This window comes from Phacochoerus africanus, chromosome 16 (genome assembly GCF_016906955.1).
Source record: "Phacochoerus africanus isolate WHEZ1 chromosome 16, ROS_Pafr_v1, whole genome shotgun sequence".
Classification (NCBI taxonomy): Eukaryota; Metazoa; Chordata; class Mammalia; order Artiodactyla; family Suidae; genus Phacochoerus; species Phacochoerus africanus.
In genome coordinates, this window is record NC_062559.1 from 38,669,466 (window position 1) to 38,681,622 (window position 12,157).

Genomic DNA, 12,157 nt, shown 5'->3' on the forward strand with positions numbered 1-12,157 from the left:
CAGATGTCCCTGGACATCATCATAAAGAATGCAACTCAAATTGTTCACCAGCTTGGAAATGCCTAAAGTGGGTTAGCAAGAGAATGTAGGACTCCTGGGAACCCAGATAGAAGGGAATTTGCAGTCACTTGCATGCTTTTCCCACAGATCTCATTGGGTGCTGACTAAAGATCATCAAGAGTCCTGAGAAAGTAGCCCTCACGGTAAGCCTGGAGGAGCTACATAGGGAGAGCCATGAAACTCTACCCACGTCCTTCTCCCTTGTATTCCTTATGGGGAAAAAAAGCCTTAAACTGCTGGGGAGAAAGGTAAAAAACTTGTATAAAAATAGGCCACATGTCCTGATTTAGCCCTTAGTTTTGCTAACCCCTGGCCTTTTTGCTTATTTCATGTCTTTCTTCAGTTCTCCCAAACTGTGTTTCTCTATTTTAATTCTCAGTTAATCTGTCATTTTTAAACTGACTAGTAATGTGCTACCTTTATCATAAACAAAATATTCATGTTTACATTTTCTGTTTGTTTTTTCTCTCTCATATTCTATTCCTTGATCATTTGTCTATTTCTTCACTGATACGGTATTGTTATAATGCTATATTTTGTTTATAGAGTATGTTTCAAAGTCTAGCAATGTTAAAAAATCATAGCTAACACCTAAATAATGTTACTGTGTACTTTACATTTAATTTTCAGAACAATGCTGTAACACATCCTCATTGTACCCATAAAAACAATGGAGTAGAAAGGCTACATAGCTTGCTCAAGCCATACAGGTTGGGTATAGTAGATTTAAGAAATTTGAAGCCAGGCAGTGTGGCTTCAGAGTGTGTGTTCTTGACCACTATACTATACTCCCTTTCAGTTTTACCAATGAATTTCACATATGGCAATCTTACAAAGACAAGTGTACAAGAATGTAAAAGGGTTCATCACGTAGGGTATTTATTTAACTGTGACACATTCATATAATGCAGACATTGTATACAGTGAAATGAACCCATGGTTACTGCCATGAAGTGACATCTAAAACATTCTGGAGTTTCAGTAATGACTTTGGAAGGAGGAAAGTTTTAATTTTTCCTTTTTGTTAAGCTCAGTTTATCATTTGAAACATGGGTTATACCTTTGATGTCACATCTAAGAAATAGTTGCCTAAATCAGGTCACAGAGATTTTTCTCCTAGAATTTTTTACACTTTTAGCTCTTAAACTTACATCTGTGGCCCATTTAAAATTTTTATGTGTGAGGTAAATACCTGAGAGTTTTACTTCCCCATATGGATAGTCCAGCATCAATTACTGAAATGAGTGTTCTTTCCCTCATTATTTTACTTTGGCATGTTAGTAAAATATTAATTGACCATAAATAAACAGATTTATATCTAGATTCTTTCATCTATTCTTGGATATCTATGTTTGTCCTTATGCCAGTACCATACTATTGGTAATTGCTATCATTTTATAATAAGCTTTGAAATTGATAGTGTGAGTTCTCCAACTTTTCTCTTTTTCAAAAAATTTTGGCTATGCTACATCTTTTGCATTTACATATAGATTTTAGAATTATGTTGTCAATTTTTACCAGAAATACTGTCAGGATTTTGATTGGGATTGCATTGAATCTATAGCTGATTTGGGGGCAATTGATAACTTAAAAATATTGAACCTTCCAATCCCTGAACATGTTAACTGAGTATATTTATTTAGGTTTTATTCAGTTTTTTTCATCATTGTTTTGTAGTTTTTAGTGTATAGGTCTTAAATTCCTTTTGATAAATGTACTCCTCCTAAGTATTTTATTCTTTTTGATGCTATTGCAAATAAAATTGTTTTTTTAACTTTATTTTTGGATTATTTTTGGCTGAGGGAGTTCCCTAGCTATAGTTTGTTGACAGTTTTCATCATGAATAGACGTTTATTTTTTTCAAATGTTTTTTTTTTCAGTATTTATTGAAATGATCACATGGTTTTTGTCCTTTATTCTATTTATAGAGCTATTACATCCATTGATTTTTATTTGTTAAACTAACCTGGTATTCTTGGCCATGCTGTGTAAAGCTTTTTTACTACATTGCTGGTTTGAGCTTGCTAATATTCTGTTAAGGGATGTGTGCATGCGTGCGCGCGTGTGTGTGTGTGTGTTCATGAGGGATTTTGGTATGTGGTTTTTGTTTTATGGAGTTTTGTTTGTTTATTATACCTTTGGCTGGCTTGGGTATCTGGATATTACTGGCCTGATAGAATAAGTTGGAAAGTCATTACTCCTATTTTCTGGGAGAGTTTATAGCCTTAGACAGTTACATAAAATACATATGAGAAAATTTTCCCACAGAGCCATTTAGGCCTGGGCCTTTCATTTAGGAAGATTTTTTTTTTTTTGATTTTCAATTAAAGTATAGTTGATTTACAATATTCCTTCAATTTCTACTGTACATCAAAGTGACCCAATCATAATAAACATACATTCTTTTTTTTATATACTGAATGTTTATCAAGATCCATTTTATTTAAATTGTTAAATTTAAGTGTGAGAGTTGTTCAAGGTACTCCTTTATTATCCTTTTGACACCTGCAGACTGTAGTGATTGCTCCTATTTCATTCCTGACACAGGTAACTTGTGTCTTTGTTTTTGTGTCAGTTTTATTGACCTTTTCAAAGAACCAGCTGTTTGCATTGGCTTTCTCTATTTTTCTGCTTTCAATTTCACTTGTTTTTCTCCTTATTGTTTCCTTCCTTATTATTTTATTTGCTTTAGATTTATTTTGGTTTTTTTTTTCTAGGTTCCTAGGTTGGATCTTGGAACATTGATTTTTTTTCTCCTTTTTTCTAATGTTTTAATATTACTGCCATGCACTACTCTCACAGCATTGCCTTATCTCTGGCCCACAATTTTGATACATTGCATTCATTTTTAATACATGTTATTTTTTAGAATTTTAGTTTTAATTTCAGCAAAAATTGAGTAGAAGATACAGAGTTCTTGTATTCTTCTCTGCCCCCATATATACACAATGTCCTTTCTACAGTTGATTAACCTGCATTAACACACTGTCATCCCCCAAAATACATAATTTTCATTAGTGTTCACACTTGGAGGTGTGTATTCTATGGGTTTGAATAAATGCATAATGGCATACCTATGCCAGCATAGGATTGCATGTAATAGTTTCCCTAAAATTATTTTCCTAAAAATGCTGTGTTCATCCCTCCTTCCCATCAATTGGGTTGTTTGTTTTTTTATTGTTAAGTTTCAAGAGTTATTTGTATATTTTAGATAAAAGTCCATTATCTTTTTTTTCATTTGAAAATATTTTCTTCCATCCTGTAGTTTGTCTTTTTATTCTCTTGACATTATTTTTGCAGATCAAAAATTTTAATGAAGTCCAACTTATTCACTCTTTCTTTCATGAATCATTCCTTTGGGTGTTGTATTTAAACAGTCATTGCTAGTCCCAAGGTCATCTAGATTTTTTTCCTGTTATACTTGAGGAGTTTTATAGTTTTATGATTTATATTTAGATCCATGAGCCATTGTAAGTTAAGTTTTGCAAAGGGTGTAAAATCTGAGTATAGGTTTATTTTTTTACATGCGGATGTTCAGCTATTCAAGCACCATTTGTTGAAAAGACTGTCTTACACTATTGTATTGCCTTTGTTCCTCTGTTAAAGTTTAGTTGACTACATTTAAGTGGATCTATTTTGTGGGCTCTCTAGTCTCTTCTGTTGATTTATTTGCCTATCCCTTTGCTAGTACCACTCTGTTTTGATTACTGTAACTTTATAAGAACTCTTAAAGTTGGATAGTTTTATTTTCTTGTAATATCTTTTTCTGGTTTGGTATTAAGATAATTCTGGCATCAAGGAGTAAGTTCATATGCTGTTCTTCTGGAAAGAGTCTGGAGAATTGGTACTCCTTTCTTTAAATGGTTGGTAGAATTCACTGGTGACCCCATCTGGATTCAGTGCTTTCTGATTTGGAAGGTTATTAATTGTTGACTAAATTTATCTACTGGATATAGTCCTATTCAGATTGTCTATTTCTTCTTGTGCTGCTTCAAGGAAGTGGCTCATAGGTTATTAAATTTTGGGGCATAGGATTGTTCATTATTCCTTTATTATCCTTTCAATGTCCATGAGATCTGTAACAATGTCTTCTCTTTCATTTTATGATATTAATAATTTGTGTTATCTCTTTTTTTTTCTTAGCCTGACTAGAGCTTTATTTATTGTATTGATGCTCTGTTGTTTGGTGCAGGCACATTGAAGATTACTATGTCTTCCTGTAGAATTGACTCCTTTATCATTACATAACACCACTTTTTATCCAGATAACTTTTCTTACTGTGAAGTCTGCTCTGTCTGAAATTAGTGCGGCTGCTCTGATTTTCTTTTAATTAGTTTTAGCATAGTAATTTTACTTTACTCATTTATTTTTAATCTATATGTATCATAAATACATATATATATAGTATATATATATATACTTTTTATTCTTCTCTTTTTAGGGCCACAGCTGCAGCACGTTAAAGTTTCCAGGCTAGGGGTCAAATCAGACCTGTAGCTGCTGGCCTGTGCAATAGCCACAGCAACATGGGATCCATGCTGTGTCTGTGACCTATACCACAGCTCACAGCAACTCCAGATCCTTAACCCACTGAGTTGGGCCAAGGATCAAACCCATATATACTCATGGATACTAGTTGGGTTCGTTACTGCTGAGCCGCAAAGGGAACTCCCTGTCTTTATATTTAAAATTAGTTTATTATAAACAACATATTGTTGGGTCTTATTTTCTGAATCACTCTGACCATCTCTGTCTGTTGATTGGTGCATTTAGATCATTGATGTTTGAAGTGATTATTGACTTAGATTGAAATCATCTATATTTGTAACTATTTTCTTTTTGTTGCCCTTGTTCTTTGTTCCTGTTTTGTCTACTCTTTTCATGACTTTTGGGGTTCTTACTGAGTATTTTATATTACCACACTTTTTCTTATCACATTAGTTATGATTCTTTTTTTTTTTTTTACTTTTTTTCGTGATTGCCCTAGAGTTTGCAATATATGCATTTACATGTATACATTTACAATGAATCCAAGACCACTTTTAAATAACACTAAACCACTTCCAGGGCAATGTGAGTACCTTATAATTTATAATAACAAAATAATTCTAATTTCCTCCTTCCCAATCCCTGAATCAGTGCTCACTTATGACAGTTTTACTAAGCACACACGCTTGCATAACAATACGTAAGTAAATACACTGTTGCTATTATTATTTTGAACAAAGTTATTACACATTAGATCATTTGAGAATAATAAAAAGGAGAGTTTTCATTTTATCTTTGCTTATTCTTTCTTTGATGCTCTTTATGTGGCTCCAAGTTTCTAATCTGTATCTTTCCCTTCTCCATAAAGAATGTCCTTAAAAAATTCCTCAATTTTTGTTTGTTTGAGAAAGTATTTATCCATCACTTTTAAAGGATAATCTCACGTGATAGAGAGTTCTAAGTTGGTTTTTATTCTCTCAATTTTAAATATTTCATTTTCTTCTTAATTGAGTTGTTTCTGAGGAAAAGTCAGATTAGTTCTTACCTTTACTGCTTTTTAAGTAAGACTTTTTGCCTCTGACTTCTTTCAGAATTTTTTTTTAATCTTAGTTTTCTGTAGTTTGAATATGATGTGCATATTCAATGTGCATAGTTTATGAATAGTTATATAGTTATTTTTTTAAAATGTCCCAGGCACGAGCATTTTGTTTGTAATTTTTCGGTGTTATATTCCCTAGTCTTAAACTTTTTAAAGTAGATTTCAGATTGGGAGGGATTGGTTAGTTAAATCTGTTTGGTCAAAGTTTTAAGGTGCACAAGAGCTATTATTCCATGCGCAGTTAGGTTTTTTGGTTTTTTTGTTGTTGTTGTTGTTGTCTTTTCTAGGGCCACAGCCGCAGCATATGGCCCAGGCTAGGGGTAGAATCAGAACTGTAGCTGCTGGCCTACGCTAGAGCCACAGCAACGCCAGATCTGAGCCACATCTGCGACCTATACCAAAGCTCACAGCAATGCCGGATCCTTAACCCACTGATTGAGGCCAGGGATTGAACCCACAACCTCATGGTTCCTAGTCGGATTCATTAACCACTGAGACACGATGGGAACTCCTGCAGTTAGTTTTATGGACTATAATGAGTTAGTTTTTAAACTATGAAGAAAATAAGTTCAAAGACTGAAGTGAACTGTTAATGAAATATTTTTGTAAATCTTTGTGTTTTTCTATTAATTATCAAGTTTTGTTTATATACTTTATGCTTGATTTTACAGCAGCAATTATGTTAGAATTGATTACAAGAGTATATTACAGAGATGTCGATTCCAGCATAAATTTTGAACATGTGCATTACTCAGTAATACACAGCTTTAGTTTATTGTGTATGTGTGTGTGTAAAATTTAAAATGACTATTTCCCATGTGAAATGGGATTTAAATAAATTTGTCCATATTTACAATGTTGAAGCACCATCATAAAATCATATTTTCGAAAAAAAATATAATTATGAAGATAAAGTATTTTTCTTTATTATCTTTTTGCTTTTATCTTTCATAGGTAATTATAGCCTTCTGGTATCGCTCAGTTGTGGGAATAATGAATTCATTTGGGCTAGAAACTAAGACCTGCTGGAATGTGACCAGAGTAGAACCTCTAAATGAAGTTCAAAGCTGTGAAGGCATGTTTCTTCCTAAAACACTGCTTTATTGTCATTAATGTTCACATAAACATTTTATAATGTTATGATTCACTTTATGAATTATTATAAACTACTGTTATTCATTTTTTTCTTTAAAAACACTCTAGAACTGATTCACCTAAAAGAATATTTACCCCTTAAAGTAATTTTCTGAGAAGGCAGTTTACTTACTAAAATGAATATTAATTTGAAATTCAATTTGAATATGAATATACTCCAGTGTAAGGTCATCCTGATTATGTCCTTCCTCCCTTTCAGAATAAAAAAGTACAAAAAAAGTTTTGGGGTGGCTCAAGTATATAAATTTGGGGGATGTAGGCTAATTAGAGTTCTACCTGTGATAGGTAACATAGAAATTTAGTTAAGAGTATGTATTTTTTTCTTTCCCCCTTTTTTTAGGGCCGCACTTGTGGCATATGACAGTTCCCAGGCTAGGGGTTAAATCGGAACTGCAGCTGCCAACCTACACCACAGCCATAGCAACATCAAATCTGAGCCATGTCTGCCCCCTAGGCCACAGCTTGTAGTAATGCTGGATCCTTAACCCACTGAGCAAGGCTGGGGATCAAACCCGCATCCTCATGGGTACTAGTCAGATTCTTAACCCACTGAGCCACAAAGGGAACTCCCTGTGCATACGTATTTAAAAATCAGATCTGTGATAATAGATTACTTTAGAAACCTGTTTTTGTGCTCTCACAGCCCATGAATAGTTCTAATCAAACTCTTAATATACATTTTCTAATCAATATCTTTGTCAAATAACTTTTCTTAGAATCATATAAAAATTTTCCAGGATCTGTAATTGTCACTTCTATTTGAGATGTTTGTAATTGAACACTATTGTAGTCCAAGTATGATGCTATCCTTTGAAACTCTTATTCAAAATCACATATATCTATCTGCATAACACAGTTGTTTTTTCTTTATTTCTTTATATTCTCTGCAACATTATATTTTATACATATTTTAGTAGACTTGTGTACAGTAACATTCAGTTTTTGGAATATAGTCTAAATCTATATTTCTCTGTATTCTTTACATTTTTACTGATTCCCTCAGATGGTCTTTATAATATTTAAATCAGTACTGGTAGAGAGTACTTTAAATACAAAGTAAAGGAAATGAGAAAATGCCTCATAAAATGATAGACTCAATCAGGTTAGAAGGTATAAACTTTTCTTAAGGCTGGACAAAAATCACCTTATATATGTGCATAAATGATATTTATTAAGTTACCACTAAGTGATAGATTAGTGTTGGTACTTGGGACCCACAGATAAATGGGGTAAACAGGGGCCCTTAATCTCATAAAGTTTACACTGTAAGAGGGATGTTAGTGTTTACAACTGTGGTGGATATTACAAATAAGAAAATAGGAGTTCCTGTCGTGGCTCAGTGGTTAATGAATCCGACTAGGAACCATGAGGTTGTGGGTTTGATCCCTGGCCTCGCTCAGTGGGTTAAGGATCCAGCATTGCTGCGGCTCTGGCGTAGGCTAGCAGCTACAGCTCCAATTAGACCCCTAGCCTGGGAACCTCTCTAAGCTGTGGGAGCGGCCCTAAAAAAGGCAGAAAGACAAACAAAAAACAAAATAAAATAATAAAATAAAGTCACTGAGATCAGGAGAAGTATTTGAAGAATAGGGACCAGCATATTCCAAAGTCCTAAGACGAGAGAACTAAAGCAAGCTAGACTTTCAAGGAAGCAAGATAAAGAAGAAAACATGGTATTAAATTATGTTTGAAATTTAAGCAAAGGTCAGATAATAAAGGACCATAGTTAAGAGTTTTATATTTATTCATTAAAGAATTTTAGGATTTTTATTTTTAAAACATTATCTTGGCAGTTACATAGAAAATGTATTAGTAAAGGACAAAAGCGAATTCAGCAAGGCCAGGTAGGAACTCTTAGGCTCTCAGCAAGTGATTTCAGGAAAGGTAACTGGGAAATAAATGGATTTGAGAGATAGTTGGAAGCAGAATTGACAAGATTTGGTAATTGTTTGATGGGAGGGGAAGGAGAATGAAATTATGTAATACTGTTTGGTTTCGTGCTTAAGTATTTGAGTTCCTCCATTCAAAATGGTAAGAAACTTTTTTAAAGTAGCAGGTTTGAATTCCTACATTAATTTGAGATACCTGAGAGACCACAAAGTAGAGATGTCAAGTGGCTGCCTTTCTATGTAGGAATAAGAAGAAAGTTCTCATCTGAATATAGACTTGGAGTCATCTGTATATAGATGATCATTGGAATCAGGAAAAGAATTTCCTTAAGGAGACTATGCAGATTGAGAAGAGAAGAGGGGCTGTGATATGGATTAAGATGGTCCAACATTGAAGGGGGCAGGGAATAAAGGAAGGGAAGTAATTAGGACAGGCTGAAAAGGAATGGCCAGAGAAATAAAAGAAATCAGAAAGTCCAGCCTTCAGATCTTGGCTTCACCCGTTACAGCTAAATAACTTTTAGCAAGTTACTTAAAGTTTTTTATGTTGTTTTCTCAACTTTTTTTTTTTTTTGTCTTTTTGCTATTTCTTGGGCCGCTCCTGCGGCATATGGAGGTTCCCAGGCTAGGGGTCTAATCGGAGCTGTGGCCGCCAGCCTACGCCAGAGCCACAGCAACGCAGGATCTGAGCCGCGTCTGCAACCTACACCACAGCTCACGGCAACACCGGATCGTTAACCCACTGAGCAAGGGCAGGGACCGAACCCGCAACCTCATGGTTCCTAGTCGGATAACCACTGCGCCACGACGGGAATTCCTGTTTTCTCAACTATTAAAAAACATTTTCATACCAAATAATTTCATAGATTTGTTTTTAGTATTAGATGATGATTGTAAAGCATTTAGTAGGGTGTGTGTGTGTGTGTAGCTTATACAGTGATATATTAAAGTATTAAAGTTCTGGCTACACATAATAATGGATCAAATAACTAGGTCATATAGACTAACACTGCTTTTTGAGGTCAGGGGCCGTATCTTACTCATCCTAGAGCCTAGCAAAAGATAAAAATAATGCAGTGGATTTTCTCTTGTAATTCATTTATCAAGTGACTCTACAGACAGTTCTAGATACTGAACAATAGCAGCATCACCTAAATAAAATGAAGTACCAACTGATCATTATAATAATAATAATAATACTGCAACAGGGAAAAGTATAAATGTAACTGCAGTAAACTATAAAGTATAAATGTTACAATACCTCATGTAAGAGGAAAGTACTAATGTAACTATTAAATAGAGCAGCAATCTGAAAATCAAATGCTTTCAGCAAATTCATGAGCTCTTAGTTACAAAGCACTGTGATAATTATGTCTAATTGCTATATAGTCATTTATTGATTAAATGCTGAATAATCTGTGTCTTTTTAAAGGATTGGGAGACCCAGCTTGCTTTTATGTTGGTGTAATCTTTGTTTTAAATGGAATGATGATGGGATTGTTCTTCGTGTATGGTGCATACCTGAGGTAAGCCTCCTATATAAAAGATCTTTCAGTGGGATTATAAAGACTTTCTGACATTTATTGAGTGAATCAAAAAGGAGAAATAATGTGATTAATTAACAGTAGGAAACTGTAGGTTTTATTTGTTTATTTCTTTTTTTTTTTTTCGGGGGAGGGGAGAGTGCTGCACCTGTAGCATATGGGAGTTCCCAGGCTAGGGGTTGAATCAGAGCTGCAGCTGTTGGCTTAGGCCACAGCCACAACAACACAGGATCCAAGCTGCATCTGCAACCTCTGCCACAGCTTGCGGCAACACTGCATCTTTAACCACTGAGTGAGGCCAGGGGTTGAACCCACATTCTCATGGATACTAGTCAGGTTCTCAACCCACTGAGCCATGACAGGAACTCCTATAGATTTAATTTTTTCAGAAGCTTAGCCAAATATCAAGCAATGAAAAACTAGAACTGTCACTAAAATAGTATCTTAAAGTCTTCACTTTTATACTTGTGTTGATATTTTTAAGCCAATTAATATTCTTTAACAAAGATTCTAATGAAAATAACTCTAGATCTTATATGAAATCTTTATTACATTAGAGGGGATCATCAGTTGGCACTAGTAGCAGATTATTTGCAATTTTAATCTCTGTACATGTGAAATTAAGAAAGCAGTAAAAGAAAATGTATATCACTTATAGCAGACACATTTGATAGCCTTCTTTCTTGATAATAGCACCACAATTTTGTTTGGAGTAGCAGGGTACCCAGTTTCAAGTGGTAGGTTGAAGTTAACTATGAAAATACTGTATTCTGCTTCCCACTCTTCATGGCACATTAGGAGAGCCATAGGAGTTAGCTTTTCTAGTGAAAAATAGGGTGAAATCAGACTTGGTTACACTCAGGAAAGCACTTGCCTTTCTAACAAAAAGTTAGATTCAGCTGCCCCTTTTCTCCTTCTTCCTACTTTTACCTGAATGTGATACCTGGAGCTGCAGTCATTTTGTGATCACGAGGGGAAAAGCCATAAACATAGCACATATGTCTGCCCTAACATATTTCTGCTTCTAAACCAATGCCAACACTTATCTTTTATTTTCTTGTTGAATGATATAGTAAACATCCATATTATTTAAGTGACTTTTGTCAGATTTACTGTTTCTCTCAACAGAGTACATTTTTCTGAGCACATAAATCCAATTCAGAATGACAAAAATTTGCTTCCACTTAGAATATTCAAAGAATGCAGTATAGACGCCGGAGCACTGGCTTGTTATAAATTATTTTATGTCCTCATCTAATATTTAATTTAGAAAATATTTTAAATATAAATTATAAAAAAGATTATTTTATATGTGTGTTTTCTTTGCTTGTACAGTCAAGAAAAAATGTCAACTACATGGGTACTTTTGAAATTTTCACTACTATTTCATAGGGTTTAGTACTATGACATTTTAAAATCCAAGATAATTTTGTGAAATACTATATTTTACATGAATTTTGACTGTACACTTTTTCTTCACAGTGGGACTCAACTTGGAGGTCTAATTACAGTATTATGCTACTTTTTCAACCATGGAGAGGTTTGTTTTCTAAAAAATATATATATATTTTTTTCTTTTTTGGCTGCACCTGTGGCATATGGAAGTTCTCAGGCCAGAGATCAAATCTAAGCTGTAGCTGTGACCTACACCACAGCTGTGGCAATACTGGATCCTTAACCCATTGTGCTAAGTTGGGGATCAAACCCATGCTACAGCAGAGACACCACCAGATCCATAACTCTTTGTGCCACAGTGAGAGATGGAAAATAATTTTAAAAAAAGAAAGGGTGGCATAGTAACAAATTTATTCATCAAAATAATATTCAGTTGCGTATTACTTAGGAACTCATGTTTTAAAGAAACTTGTAAGTTGTCGTTTTAATCATGTTAATCCACATTTTTATAGAATAATTAGAATTTATG

At 34.1% G+C, this 12,157-nt stretch overlaps 1 protein-coding gene across 1 annotated transcript in view; it reads left to right on the forward strand.

Annotated features, from left to right (window-relative positions):
• Positions 1–12,157, forward strand: part of DPY19L2 (dpy-19 like 2) — a 69,724-nt gene that overhangs the window by 13,301 nt on the left and 44,266 nt on the right. The window contains exons 5-7 of the mRNA XM_047763093.1: positions 6,603–6,723; positions 10,122–10,215; positions 11,716–11,773. Of these exons, the coding sequence (XP_047619049.1) occupies positions 6,603–6,723; positions 10,122–10,215; positions 11,716–11,773 (273 nt within the window). The remainder of the gene's footprint in view (positions 1–6,602; positions 6,724–10,121; positions 10,216–11,715; positions 11,774–12,157) is intronic.